This window comes from Equus quagga, chromosome 16 (assembly GCF_021613505.1).
Source record: "Equus quagga isolate Etosha38 chromosome 16, UCLA_HA_Equagga_1.0, whole genome shotgun sequence".
In the NCBI taxonomy this organism is placed as follows: domain Eukaryota; kingdom Metazoa; phylum Chordata; class Mammalia; order Perissodactyla; family Equidae; genus Equus; species Equus quagga.
Window position 1 is genome coordinate 42564205 of NC_060282.1, and position 15819 is coordinate 42580023.

At 36.9% G+C, this 15819-nt stretch overlaps 1 protein-coding gene across 8 annotated transcripts in view; it reads right to left on the bottom strand.

Annotated features, from left to right (window-relative positions):
* The window catches only part of ESRP1 (epithelial splicing regulatory protein 1), a 54507-nt gene that overhangs the window by 2186 nt on the left and 36502 nt on the right, over nt 1-15819 (bottom strand). For 4 of the 8 annotated variants that reach the window (XM_046641687.1, XM_046641685.1, XM_046641686.1 and 1 more), the window contains exons 14-15: nt 9303-9453; nt 5815-5923 (exon numbers count right to left, since the gene is read on the bottom strand). The exons of 1 other annotated variant lie outside the window; for it this stretch is intronic. In XM_046641687.1, coding sequence (XP_046497643.1) covers nt 5849-5923; nt 9303-9453 — 226 coding nt within the window. In that variant the 3' untranslated portion in view covers nt 5815-5848. The remainder of the gene's footprint in view (nt 1-5814; nt 5924-9302; nt 9454-15819) is intronic. 3 more of the 8 variants (XM_046641690.1, XM_046641688.1, XM_046641691.1) reach the window with 2 other exon arrangements.

Here is a 15819-nt window from a genome sequence, read left to right on the forward strand (position 1 = left end):
TGTGCTATTTCACTTATATACCAAAATCTTTAAAATGAAAACTTTAACTAGACATTGTGCATACTTTCACATGTAAATGAAAAACAGAAATAAAGATAGAAATGAAAACAGCTTTTGAGATTCAGTCTTGTTCATATGACCAGTTTGAAATTGTGGTAAAGATTAGATTTGCTTTAATGACAGATTCTAAAATTGGTACAAATTTAGAATCAGGTATTTAAAAAAGAGAAATATTTGTTAGAATTCATTTTTGAAATGCAGTTTACAAAGTGACCATAATTTAACACTTAACTTAAAATACTGTGTGCTGAAAGCTTCTCCTTGGATACTAAATACAGATAAGAAAATCTCTATCAATGACCCAACAACACCATTGCCCCAAATGAATTACTGTTATTTTGGCAATAGCACCTGAATTTTCCTTAAATAACTGCCCCCTCACCCAGTCTCAAGGCCATAAAGAGGTAACTTTATCACTGAACCCAATAAGTGACCTAGACATTGCTAATTAGAGCTCTGTGTGTCCCTGGCCATAGTGGTTTCAGAGATAGACTTAAGCCAGGCCGGTGAAACTCAATTCCTGCCTTGCTTGTGGACTTGAAATGGAGGGGTATAAGCCAAGAGTTGCTGGGGGCATGTCATGGAGAGAGTCCGGCTGAGAGTGAGCCCTTGGATCCAGCCAAATCAGTCAACCCTGGTCCTGTCTGTTATCAGAGTCAATGAAATGCCACCTTCCCCATTCCCAGCCCATATTATTATTTATTATTCCAGTAGGCAACCACTGTAGATGCTGAAAATTATACCTTCATATTCTGTAAAAATGTGGGAAAGGATGGAAGAAATTAAAAGTTTAACCTGCTTTTCAACTTGAGTGTATCCAACGGAGTCTTAGTGTTTAGCAGTTAAAATTGCAGACTCCTAGCTGCTAGCTAAAAAAACCCAAACAAACCTAGGATAAGGAGAAAATGTTTCCTATTCTTTACCTGCAGAAAAGTAAACACTATTATGCAAAGACAATTTTGAAGTTACGACTGCAATCGTTCATGACTCTTTCCTTTCTAGTAAGATCTGCGTTAAAATATAGTTTTATTTTGCACTAAACTGTCATGAAAAGTAGTACATACACAAAAGTCTTATAAGATGTCTAGATTTCACCAACTGGTGTTATGGCCTATGTGATGAATCTAAACCCTTAAAAAGGCTGCAACTCTGAATGGTTGTAATATTTTATTTCCTTATAGTAATTTTGACATCTCTTTTCTGAAAAGTATAATCATTTGTGAGATTTCTTAAGAAGAGGAACAGTTTCTTCTTCCTTATATAAAAGATAAAATAAAACCCGTAACTCAGATTCTTTAATCAAAGAAAGTTTGACGGCCTTTTGGTTATTTAAATCAATACCATCAGCATTCATTTAGCTGTTCTTGCCCACTATTATAAATATTAGCTGGAAGAGGAAGAGAGAGAAATTTTGTCTAATTTTGAAAGCTGTTTATTCTCCAAAAGATACCTTGAATTACAGGGGCAGTGGTTTTGTAATGATTATTGTAATCACCACAACAAAATAGTTATTTGTGTGTGTGCGTGTGTATATATATCTTTATAGCTCATAAAACTGCTTTATACTCACTAATCCACCTGAATCTCACCCCCTAAAAATGTTAAGTCACATATGTAGAAGTGATTTTATGGCCATTTTATAGAGCAGGAAAATGTCATCTTAAAGACATGCCTTCTCTATACGTCTGAAAATAGTCATATCCAAGCACTTGTGGACAGATTTAAATTTATGAGCTGACCCTGCCCATTTAAGACCCTAGGAGTACAAGACTTTGAGCTTTAAAAAACAGTAACGGCAAATAGCAACAAAAGCTGGGGAAAAACAAACAAACTCTCGCCATCTGAGGAGGCATTTTTTCCAGTCAGCCATCAAACCTCCTTCCCTGGAGGGCCCCTTGGGCACCTTCAATGGCTTGTGAGCTCTCTGTCAGGGGTCTTATATGACAAAAAAGAGGCATGTCTACAGTAGTTCCTGCGGGCAGTGAACAAATGTCAGTGAGGTTGAGAGGACAAGACTACACGAGCAGACAGAATAGTATGCCTTCTTTACCTTATCATGGGCTTTGGCTACCTTTATCTGATTCTATAACCAGCGACAACATCATTCTTTCATTCAGTTTTTAGAGCACTATATTAGTTTCCTATGGCTGCTGTAACAAATTACTACAAATTTGGTGGCTAACAACAACAGAAATTTATTCTCTTATGATTCTGGAGGCCAGAAGTCAAAAATCAAGGTGTCAGCCAGGCTGTACACTCTCTGGTGGCTCTAGGGAACAATCTGTTCTTTGCCTCTTCCAGCTCCTGATGGCTGCAGGTGTTCCTTGGTTTGTGTCCGCATCACGCCAATCTCTGCCTCCATGGTCACACTGCCTCCTCCTCTCCTATACGTGTCTGTCTGATCCCCCTCTGCCTCTCTACAATCGCATTTAGGGTCCACCCAGATAATCCAGGATACACTCCTCCTCTCAAGATCCTTAATTTACATCTTTTGCTAGGTAAGATAATAGTCACAGGTCCCAGGGATTAGGATGTGGACATATATTGGGGGCCACCATTCAGCCCACTACAAGAACTTACTCTGCCATGCTCTTATTTGGTCATCAGAAAAGACCACCAAGACCGAAGCTAGAAGTTACGGTCTTTTGGTCAGCTTGGTCATTAGCTGTATTACTCTGTGAAAGTTGTCTAACCTCTCCAGCTTTCATTTCCTCATCTGTCAAATGAAGCCATGGGTGCCCACCCAGATGCCTCACAGGGCTCTGGTGAGACTCAAATGAGACTGTAGATATAAAAGTGCTTTAAGAGCACAAGCTGCTCTATGGGTGTAAAAGATGACTGGTGATGATGAATTTGGTATCAATATGGCTGAGGAGAAAACTGTATCAACATATAGTCACAACATAAGGTTAAGGGGAAAGAAACAAGGTCCAACATTGTATGAGGGCATACAAAAAAAGAAGCTGAAAGGAAATATTCATTGTGGTTATTTCTGGATAGTGGGATTATTAGTGATTTCTTTGCACCTGTCTATATGTTCCAAATTCTTTACAATGAGCACACAATACTTTTATGATCCTTACTTCCTAGGGTTGTTGCGATAATAACTTATGCCAAATATTTCACACAGTACTCAATGTGACTTTTTAAAAATTCTCAATATAAAGGTAGATTAATCTGATGTTATTAGAATAAGAAAATGCAGTCATCAGGATTTTAACAAAGTACCTGATTTGTTATTCTAGCATGACCCCAAATATATAAACATAAGATAGAATTAGAGGTATCGAGTAATGGTTATATTCAATTTAGGACATTTCTAATGAAATGACAAAAGGGTACATTTCTAGTCATTTCTTATTCAATATACTCATTTTACAATATAGATAGTATGCTTATCAAATTCATAGACATCATTAAGGGGTTGAATAAAGGACATTTGGAAAGACAAAGTGTGGACTATAAAGAACACCAACAGGCTAAAACAATGTGCTCTCACCACTATGAACTAAAGAAGAAAAGACTCGATTCCCACTGCAAAGTGTCTGGACAAGATGCTCTCTGCTAGTACCAAGATATCTTTTTTTTTTTTTTGAGGAAGATTAGCCCTGAGCTAACTGCTGCCAATCCTCCTCTTTTTGCTGAGGAAGACTGGCTCTGAGCTAACATCCGTACCCATCTTCCTCTACTTTAAACACAGCATGGTGTGCCAAGCAGTGCCATCTCCTCACCAGGGATCCGAACCAGCAAACCCTGGGCCACCAAAGCGGAACGTGTGTACTTAACCGCTGCGCCACTGGGCCAGCCCCATACCAAGATATCTTGAAACCTCACTGAAAATGGCAGAGAATCATCGCTTCCAATCCAGACCTGGGGTTTCTACATCTTCAGAATGAGAGGCTAAGACACCAATTGCCATTTCTCAAGGACAACACTTTACTTAGCAACCCTGTATCCAATTTAGAAACCCATATGGTTGAAGCCCACAGGCTCCTCAGCCATGAAAACGGTATTTGAAAATGACACGCCAGCATACCAACTTCAGCAAATCTAACAAGAAAAAATGAAGCAATAAGCCACATCAATTCCTGACCATGTCCTTACAACTCCATCTCTTGGGGAGGCTCACACAGAATGCCAATATCCTTTAAGAAAAGGTTATGAAATAGAAAGAAAAAAACCTATTTTCAAAAACTATCAGTTTTCCTTCCCTCTAGATTTAGTTTTAGAAGAGGAGAAAGACATGCAACAAAATCCTCACCATCATTTTGGAATGAAGCACCTTTAAAAGCATACCCAGATGAACCTTAAAAACATTATACTAGGTGAAATGTCAGTCACGAAAGGACAAATATTGTGTTATTCCACTTTTGAGGTACCTAGAATAGTCAAATGCATAGAAACAGAAAGTAGAATGGTGGTTGCTAGGGGCTGGGAGAAGAGGGAAATGGAGATTTATGGTTTAATGTATACAGAGTTTCAATTTAAGAAGATGAAGAAATTCTAGAGCTAGATGGTGGTGACAGGTGTGTAACAATGTGCATGTACTTAATGCCACTAAACTATACACTTAAAAATGGTTAAAATGGCAAATTTTATGTTATGTGTATTTTACCCCAATTTTTTTAGAAAAGAAACTGCGGAAAAAAGTATACCCATCTCAGTAGAATTGTCATACGACTCAGTGAGTCTACTCGTAGATATACACCCTAGAGAATTAAAAACAGGTACTCAAGGGCCCAGCCCGGTGGCATAGTGGTTGAATTCTCACACTCTGTTTTGGGGCCCAGGGTTCACAGTTTCAGATCCCAGGCACGGAACTAGCACCGCTTGTCAAGCCACACTGTGGCATCATCCCACATAAAATAGAGAAGATTGGCACATACGTTAGCTCAGGGCCAATCTTTCTTACAAAAAACCCTTAAAAACAAAAAAAAGACAGGTACTCAAATATTTGTACATAAATGTTCATGTCTACACTGTGTGCAATAGCTAGAAGATGGAAACAACCCAAACACCCATCAATGGATAAATGAATAAACAAAATGTTGCGTATCCATACAATGGAATATTGAATTATTCAGCCATGAAAAAGAATGAAATACTGATACATGCTACAACATGGATAAACCTCAAAAACATGTGAAGTGAAAGAAGCCAGTCACAAAAGATCATATATGGTATGATTCCATTTATATGAAATATCCAGAATAGGTAAATCCATATAGACAAGAAGATCGGTTGCCAGGGTCTATCAGGAAGGAAAACAGGGAGCTACAGCTTAATGAGCATGGGATTTTCTTTTGGAGTGATGAAAATATTTTGGAACTAGATAGAAATAGTAGTTGCACAATGTTGTAAACATAATACCACCGAATTACATACTTTAAAATGATTACTTTTATGTCACATGATTTTTTTTAACCTCAATTTAAAAAAACAAAACAAAGCATACCCACCCTGTAGTATTCCACATGAGATAGAGCAAGTGAATTTCCAAATGGAAATTTTTCCCTTACCCCAAAATTACATACAACTATCATCCATAAAGATTGCTTAGATACTATCTACTTAGACAACAACCTGAATTCCAGTCTCCATTCCTTCCAGGATTTCTGACACTCTTACATCACACTAAAAGAAAGAGGGAATCTCTCACCTGACTCCTAAAATAAGTCCTAAAAGAACTTTCAGATTCTTTGCCTCTATTTGTTTGGCCCTTCATAATTTAACTTTCACATCATGGAGCCTTACCTTCTTTTCTGAGATGGTCTAACTGCTGGGGCCCTTAAATACAAACCCATTCTTTGGGTAGAGTCCTGGCCTGGTCATTTGTGTGTACAAGTCCATCCTCGGTTGCATACTAAAATGCAAGTTAAAACAAAAAGGATCAAAAGATGGACAAACTGTCACTATGGATGGTTAGTATTTTAACTGAATAGATCTACCCACAGTATTATAGGACATTTAGATGGTAGGAAACAAGTTAACACTGGTAGGAACCATACACATAAATGTTAACCCCAAATCTTCATTTCTTAAAATATCTAAATACCATAAAAAGTCCCCTCTAGGAGGGAAGTTAGATTGAACATATGGATAAAAAAAAGAACACCATACCACAATAAACACCACTAAACACTTCAGATCTTGCTAACAGTACACTTTCCATACCACCCACAGTTGTGACTAGATAGCAAATATTTGACCACCAACTATTTGCAAGGTATTGTACAGGAAGCCCAATATCTCCAAACAACTCTGTGAACTTTAAATAGTATTAAATGTATCTGTAATATCAATCTAATTCTCTTAGTAGGATGGCAAGTAAAAATCTTAGCAGTGAGAGGCCCCAAGAGATAATGATTAAAGTCCATCCTTTGAGGAGAGACAAAAACTAGCACTACTGAAAATGCAAAGCCACTGACAGTAAAGAGTAATGCAAAGAGCAAATGAAAAAGTTACAGGAAATATATAAGGATATCTGAGAGTTCATTTCAGAATAAGAGGCTCATAAATCAGAGCATAGATACAGGTTTACTTTCATGACCAGAATGACATTCTCATTACCAAATATTTTCATGGTAGTTTGTCCTCATAAATTCCATCCTCATTCTATTAATCTCATTTATCAAAATGGGCCTAACTCAATTACTTTAAATTTATAAGATTGCAGATTTGATAGCAGAGCCCATGTCCTGCATCTTGCTTTGGCCGTCAGAATTCTTTCCCTTTTGAAAATCCTTGCCCTTTCCAGCTTTACCCTTTCCCAACCCCAAATGAAGCATGGAAAAATTAAGTTCGAGTTGTTTTATGGAAGGAATTTTGCTGAGGGTACAGGAAACATACATCCAAAAATTGTATTTAAATATAATGTTTATAGAGCATGATATACACCATTATTACATCAGGATACATATATTCTTAAAAAGACATAATCAGAAACCATCGAGAGACTTAGGTCAATCAATTATTACCAAGAATTTGCTTAATTATGCAAATAAAATATTATTATGTAAAATTAATCATAAATAACTGGATATCAAATGAGATCCTCCCATTAGACCAGTAACAGTGATAAATACACCATAGGTAAAGACAAGCACAGATTACACTCACAAGAACACAGTTTTAAAAAAAGTCATCCACTGATTTTGTCTTATGACAAACCTATATCTGAAGAACCTGGAATCCCATAACTACTGGCTATTATCAAAATAAGTGAGAACAGAAAAAAAAAAAAATAAGAAAGCATGTGTTCCTAAAGATAGTAGAAAATATGAGCTTTAAACATGAGCTTTAGAGTGATTTGAAATTGGGTTAGATACAAAAGACTTTGAATGTGTACACTGTAACTACCTTAAAGCTCAAATTACTGAAGACAAACATTGGAATAATTTGATATATGGCATTGGATAATTGAGGTTCTTATGTAATCCTAATTCATTGATCCAGTTCAAAAATTCCAAGCACTTCAGAAATGCAGGCCAAATGCCTTGAGAGTAAATAATTTTGCACAATCTTTGTGCTTCTGATTATACCAGATGACTCTACTCCAACATTGAATTGATTCCCTAGAAAATACTAGAAAGATAAAATAACTTCAGTCTGTAGTGGCTTATCTCAATTTTGAAGCATGTCAATCTTGTAGCCATGAATCTAGAAATAACGGGTATTACTCCTTTGTGGCAGAATAAATACCCACAAAAGCCAGCCATGACATTCTTCATAAGAGTTTTGCTTAATCTCATCATCAACTTATGTGTATAACTGCTTAATTCTATTCAGTGTGAATTTAAAAGTTGATTAAGCAAAACAAATAAAATTAATTCAGCTGACCACTGAAACCTAAAACTTTGTACTTTCTAGAATTGTAAAACAATGGAGAAAATATAAAATTCAAATGTTTTCTCCAGGAGATTAAGCAACATTTCCTTCAGTAACATTCTCTATTCCTTTCATAATCTAACGAATCAGATATGAAGTTTGGAAAGTAACTTTTTTACCCCTTCAAGGGCTTCCAATAGGCAGCATAATTGTTTAAGAAAAGCAAAGTATCTTCTAATCTCTGAAAAAAATCTTACTTCCAGTGAGAATGTGCTAAGCTAGGCAGTAAAAAGAGATAACTTTTGCCCACTTTCAGTCAGTTTTTCGCTATCAGTCATAGATTTTCTTCATTTGTCAGAAAATATCCTTTGTACGTTAAAAGCCTGTAAGACCATTTTGGTAACTTGGTAGGTTTGGGGCATCCCTACTGAGATAATTATCGGAGATCCAGAATCCTCCATGATTCACGGATATCAGGCTTGTAAACCCATTCTAATAATGAAACAGCCTCCGTAGGCACAACTCTTAGAAAGCTGCTCAAAGGCGATTTTAGGATTTGATGATTATGTCTATAAACACTTCTCAACTCTAAACTCAAGCAAGGTCCAGCTCCAAGAGGAAAGACAATTTTTGCTGCAAGGTACTGATTTTTAGACATTGCAGAAAAGAAGGCGTTCAGGCTGTAGGTAACTATGTGATTTGAGGAAGCAAAGGCATCTGCTCCGATGAGACGGCAGGGAGGAGATTTTGCTCACAAAGAGCTCTCGCCAAGAAACACCTCATTCTGTAAGCCAGAAAACTTAACTGATGGACACAGGCAGTGGGAAAAAACCTGACAAGAATAAATAGGAATTTCATGAAAACTAACAGGAGATCATCATAAAAGGCTGACTACCCTAGGGCTCATTTGAAGGAGTTACCGTCTAGTCTAAAGATTCATCGAGTCTCTTTTGTTTTTTCCAGGTTAGGCAGGGAGGCCTCTGACCACTTTTTAACTACCCAACTTAAGCTCCATGTTTAAGTACTTTTTTTGTTAGTCAAGAATTTGACTTTGAGGAAAACTTCTTAGCCAATTGTATTCCAGATGAAAAGACCCACACTGCTCTATGCCCTAAAGAGCTTTCCCAAAATACTCCAATTTAAAAGAAAAAAAAAAAAAGCACCAACAGATTAAGTTGAAACAATTAGAACAGCATGGAAAAGCCCTAATCTTGTCAAAGGGATGAGTTTGAAGTTAGCACTCACACTAGTCCCCCGGACTTTCACTCTGGTTCTTTTTGCCTCCATAAGCAAATCTATTAGCACAGGTACACACATGAGTTTCAGAAGTTCTGCTTCTTTCCTGGCTGCATTCTTCAGGCAAATCAGCTTAAGTGATATGGGCACTGAGTATTTTTCTTCTTCAAGCTACTGACCTGGTAACCTTGGAAGAAGTTAAGAATTTCCTTAACTCCAGTATTGTAGGCCAGGCCCTGCATTCTGACCACCGTGCCAGGCTGTGGAGGGACACCGCTAAGATTAGCAGCTGTAGGGAAGTAGCCAAGACTATTGGGCGAACCTGGGGGGCTAAAGGGAGAAAAAGCACAGTGAACCAATAGAAACAGACAGTGTCGAATATTTACTCTAAAAACATTAGTTACTTAAGGAAATAGACTTTCTCAGGGTGATCGTTCTTAGACTTCTCAGAGTTACTTCTTCCAAGACAGGTAAGAACGCCATAGCTGTTCTGTCCCACATTTCCACAAAAGCCAAAGGTTGAAAGGTAGAAGGGTTACTGTAGAGTTAAAAGCAGTGCTTCCCCAAAGATCCAGTTCTGAGATTCTTAAAGGGAAAGGAAGGAAAAAATTAAGACTTCACAGTCATTCAACCACACAGCACCACTTCTGAAGCCCAGCTCATTGATGATTAACTGGCTAGTTATCAGGAATACTAAGGCATAAAAAGGCATGAATACAAAGGACTGATAGGGACCTTAGCCACAGAGACCAAAAGTATCCAAAGTGACAGCTCCAAAAAATAGACTGTTCTACCCATATACAGCAAATGTACAGCACAATACTACAGCAAGGTATAATAGTGCTCAAGAGTTATTTCTTCCAACCTGACTGAAAGAAACAGAAAAAACAGAGGGGAGGTGAAAATCGAAAGGGATGCATAACAAATTAAATCAATCACAAGTAACATGAGGGGAAATTGATGCATGGGTTCTCTTAGTGCATCTGCAGTAATTACCTCCAAGGAGCACAAGCCAAGTGAACACCTAATTATTCTTTACGTGGCAACTCAAGTTGTTAACCATATTGTTCATTTCGTTTCACCCTGTCCTCCACCCAATCTGTTTTCTACCACAATTGGTGGCTAGTTGTGAAAATTGAAAATACATATAGGGAAATTTTTTAAAGAAGTCATTAGCTTAAAGAGTAATAAAAACCCACAGCCTTAAATTATTAATGATTATAAATCTTTCTGAGTAGGTAATTATTGCATTTCAAAGACAAGTAAACACATACTGGAAGGGACTAAAAAATCATTGCGATTGTCTATCTTACATAATCCTAACTAATGGGTTAATAGAAAGAAGGGTACCAGATGTGCATCTAGTCCCAACTTCCATTTTTTATTAGCACAGTAACATTGAGCAAGTCACTTAATTTCTCTTATCTCTATTTCACCATTTGCTAAATGGAGATGATAGCACCTTCCCAGTTTCACAGAATTGTTCTTCGGATTCAAAGATTTAACATATCAAATTACTCTATAAACCATAAAATTTATGCTATCTCACTCTTGCTATATCCATAACCATCATTCTATTTCATCATTTTTAAAATATGGGAATCTGAAAATATTACTTGACATCAAGCTGCCCTTAACCTTTTAAGCCTCTAAAGCAGTGATCTTCAACTTATTTGCATATTGAGTCATTTAGCGAGATTTTCAACTCTCTGTAAGGAGAGCCTATTTAGACACTAAATGTCAATCTGTGTGCAACTGTGAGAGCAGAGACAGAGGGAATGCAGAACTTTAGGACTTTAGCCATCATTCAGCCACACCACCTCATTTTTCCCTGAGGTGGAAACAGAAACTAAGAGTTAAATAATTTCACACAACCAGTTAGCTCTTCACCAACCCAGAAGAACCAGCCAGATTTCTCAACTTCTAGTTCAGTGCTTCCCCCTATATAATCATCATTCAAAGACTGTATTTGCTCTGTCAAATGACTGATGGAACACCACTCATCTGTCAGTGGTCATGCTGTGGTGGTGGCTCACATACAAAAAAGAGGAAGATTGACAGTGGATGTTCCTCTGTCTTCCTCAGCAAAAAACCCCCCCCCACAAAACCCAAAAAAACCTGATAGATAACTAACTCTAATTCTCAAAGACCTTCAAGACATCTTCATGTATTTCATTATGAGTTATTCAGACTTTCCAAACTGGATAAGAAAGATAATTTCCAAAACATACAACTTACTTCCATGACTCTGTCCTGGTGTATTCTATTCCTTTTGATAAAGATCTCCTATAAATCTAGGTGTCTAGTGCCTTCAAAATACAACCAAGATAAAATAATAGCAAGATAAAAGTTATCCAACTAGAAATCTAAGGTTATAAATGACAATTACATTCAGCATCTGTAAGGTAGCACCTATTCTGATGAAGCCTAAACACAACACAACTTGGATTCACATCTTTATTTTTTGCACTATGGTTACTTGTTGTATACAAGGCATCTTAAGGAAAATTAAATAATCTATTATCGGGGCTGGCCCCATGGCCGAGTGGTTAAGTTCGAGTGGTTAAGTTCAAGTGCTCCGCTTCGGTGGCCCAGGGTTTCACTGGTTGGGATCCTGGGTGTGGACAAGGCACCGCTCATTAGACCATGCTGAGGCAGCGTCCCACATACCACAACTAGAAGGACCCACAACTAAAATATACAACTATGTACTGGGGGGGTTTGGGGAGAAAAAGCAGGGAAAAAAAGATTCGCAACAGTGGTTAGCTCAGGTGCCAATCTTTAGAAAAGAAAATAATAATAATAATCTATTATCTACCTAACAGGGCATGAGAATAAGAATTTTCTATCTACCTAAATTCCACATTCTTTCACAGATTATTGAAAAAAGAATCAGTAAAATAATTTATAGAATAAAATGATAGGATAAAGACAAGGTACACTTATATGCAGAAAATCAGAATTTACTAAAAAACTACTAGAATAAACTAGGTTAGCAAAGTTACAAGATACAAGATGAATACACAAAAGAATTCAATTGCATTTCTATACACTACAATGAACAATTAAAAAATGAAATTAAGAAAGCAATTCCAGTCACAATAGCATCAAAAAGATTAGAATACTTAGGAAAAAATTTAACAAAAGAAGAGCAAAACTTGTACACTGAAAACTACTAACCATTGTTTAAAAAAAAAATCATGTAAATAAATGGAAAGATAGCCCATGTTCATAAAGATGACATAATATTGCTAAAATGGCATTTCCAAATTGATCTACAGATTCAGTGCAATAACTATCAAATTTCAACAGGCTTCTTTGAAGAAATTAACAAAGCTGAACCTAAAACATGTATGGAATGCAAAGGACTCAGGCAAACTCTCTTGAAAAAGAACAAAGTAAGAGGACTTTTATACTTCCTAAGTTCAAAACTTACTACAACACTTACTACAATATCAAGATAGTGTGGTACTTACATAAAGGTAGTCATATAGGCATACACATCAATGGAATAGAATTGAAAGGCCAGAAATAAACCCTTACATTTATGGTCAATTCAATTTTTTTTTTTCCTGGTGAGGAAGACTGGCCCTGAGCTAATATCCATGTCAATCTGCCTCTATTTTGCATGTGGGATGCTGCCACAGCATGACTTGATGAGTGGTGTATAGGTCCACACCCGAGATGCAAACCCATGAATACAAGGCTGCTGAACCATAGTGCGCGAACTTAACCACTATGCCATGGGACCGGCCCCTATGGTCAATTGACTTTTGACAAGAGTTCCGAGACAATTTGATGAAGAAAGAACTGTTTTTTCAATAAATGGTGCTGGAACAACAGAATAGCCACATGCAAAAGGATGAATTTAGACCCCTACCACACACTATACAAAAACCTCAAATTGAATAATATACCTAAATGTAAAAGCCAAAACTCTCACAAGAATATATAGCAGTAAAGCTTCATGACCTCATGTTATACATGAGACCAAAAGTCTAAGTAAGAAAAAACAAATAAATTGGACTTGATCAAGATGTGAAACTTTTGTGCTTTAAAGGACACCATCAAGAAAATGAAGATATTCCACAGACTGGGAGAAAATACTTGTAAATCATATCCTACATGGTCTCATATCTAGAAAGTATAAAGAAATTTGACAACTGAAAATAAGAAAAATAACCCAATTTAAAAGTGTGCAAAGAACTGGAATAAACATGGCTCCAAAGAAAATATACAAATGGCTAATAAGCACATATAAAGATGCTCAAAATCAATAGTCATTAAGGAAATGCAAATCAAAACCATAATTAAATAGCAAATCCACACCCACAATGATGGTTAAAATAAAAGAGTAAGAGTTGGAAAGAATGTAGAGAAATTGGAACTTTCTCTTATACACTGCTAGTGGGAATGTAAAATGCTGAGGCCCCTTTGGAAAACACTTTGGCTGTTTCTCAAAGGTTAAACAGTTACCACATGATGCAGCAATTTCACTCCTACATACATACCCTACCCAAGAAAAGTGAAAATCTATGTCCGTACAAAGACTTGAAACACAAATGTGCACAGCAGCATTATTCTTAATAGCTAAAATGTATAAACAATTCCAAATGTCAAACAACTGATGAATGGATGATAAACTAAATGTGGTACATCCTTATGATGGAATATTATTTAGCCATAAAAAGGAACGAAGTACTGATACATGCTACAACCTGAATGAACTTCAAAAACATGCTAAATGTAAGAAACCAGTCACAAAAGATCATATACAGGGACTGGCCCCATGGCCGAGTGGTTAAGTTCATGTGCTCCGCTTTGGAGGCCCAGGGTTTCGCTGGTTCAGATCCTGGGCACAGACATGGCACTGCTCGCCAGGCCACACTGAGGTGGCGTCCCACATGCTACAACTAGAAGGACCCACAACCAAAAATACACAACTATGTACTGGGGGGGGGGATCTGGGGAGGAAATGCAGGGGAAAAAAAGACCATATACAGTGTGATTTCATTTATATGAAACATCCAGAACAGGCAAATCTATAGAACCAGAAAATAAATTGGTAGTTGTTTAGGGATGGGGGAGGGGAAAATGAAGGGGGTAAAAGTGAGGCAAATAGGAGTTGCTACTAATGGGCACCAGGTTTCTTTTTGGGGTGATGATTATTCTAAAATTAGATTGTTAATTATCTAAAAATTAGACTGTATAATTATTCTAAAATTAGCAACACAACTCTGTAAATACACTAAGAACCAATGAATTGTATACTTAAATTGGGTTAATGGTATGGTATGTAAATTATCTCAATAAAATTGTTTTAAAAACCTAAAAACCAAATCTCAAAATTAACTTTTGAACTAATTCAATTCAGTTAAACATCAATTTACAGTCAATGTTTGAGAAACGTAATGCTTTTCATGAAAAATACATTACTCAGTTATCAGAAAACCTTAGTCTTTTTCAGATTGCATGTAGTTTAAGGAATGTTAGTGAGTGCCGTATGTTATAGGATGAGGGATACAACTTTAAACACAAGAATAGCTTCAAAGTATGTATGGATTTTTCTGCCACCACAGAATAAGGATAACATAAAAATCATGTGTGTGCTTTATGGCAGTGGTTTAGAGATAGATAAGGAATTCAAACAGGAAATTTTCTATCCTCACTCCAAATAAGAGAATAAAAGAGAGCTGCCCATCAAAACCAGGCCACATCAGTAGCTCGTCCTAATCTTTATGTTCAATTGTTAGTCACTGTTTTGGGTTCTCACTTCCATTAATATCTTTAGTTAGGTTTCAGATTCTCAAGTACCAGTATTTATCAACGTCTCAGGTGTGCATGATGTCAATAATGTAACTTCTACTCAAAGCTACAAAAGTTCACAAATTGATAGGACTACAAAGGAACCAAAGGGTTAGGGCCAAATGAACAAGTCAATTTAACACTGAATCCAAAAGTCCCACAGTGTTGAAGAGATTGTATCACTTCAAGTAAACCAACCAGGGGAGTGTACGTGAGCTGATGAGAAAGCCCGTCGGGGTTGCCTGAACAAAGAACTGAGGGGAGGTGGGAGGAAATGAAGGAAACAGTAAATAGCACGAGAGGGGCTTTTCTAAAGCTTTACACTCAGAAAACCGCCAGAGCATCACAGCCGTGAAGACATTACTGCTGAGGCTCCTTCAGCAAGTTGCACTGAGATCATGTTAAGAAACTGCTGAACGAAACAAGTGACTGAATGTATTATAAAGTTGATGACGATTTCCTCCACTGCAGCACTCCGTGTCCTCTCTACATATTTAGGTAAAAATTTTCAAACCCAATGTAGAGAAAAACTATTTCGCTGAGAAGTTATGACTTCCTTTCCTTTGAAGTTATGAGTTTTGCAATTTAAGTTTCCTTTTGTCTGACTACCTGGTCAGAGGCCATGACTGTTATGCCAATTATTAATTTAATTGTCTAATTTTCTGTTGCCAGACTATCCAAATGTTTCTTCCTATCCTATATTTTCCCAGATCCTAATTTATCTCATCTAATTTTATAATATTCAACACATCCTAATAAGTGTGACAAAATTCTTTGTAGAACAAGGAAAGGTATATGAAAATACTGGGGGCCATGATACCTACCATATCTAAACACTCATAATACACACTATTGAAAACTAAGTTCATCATACCCTTCTTCATTTACTTA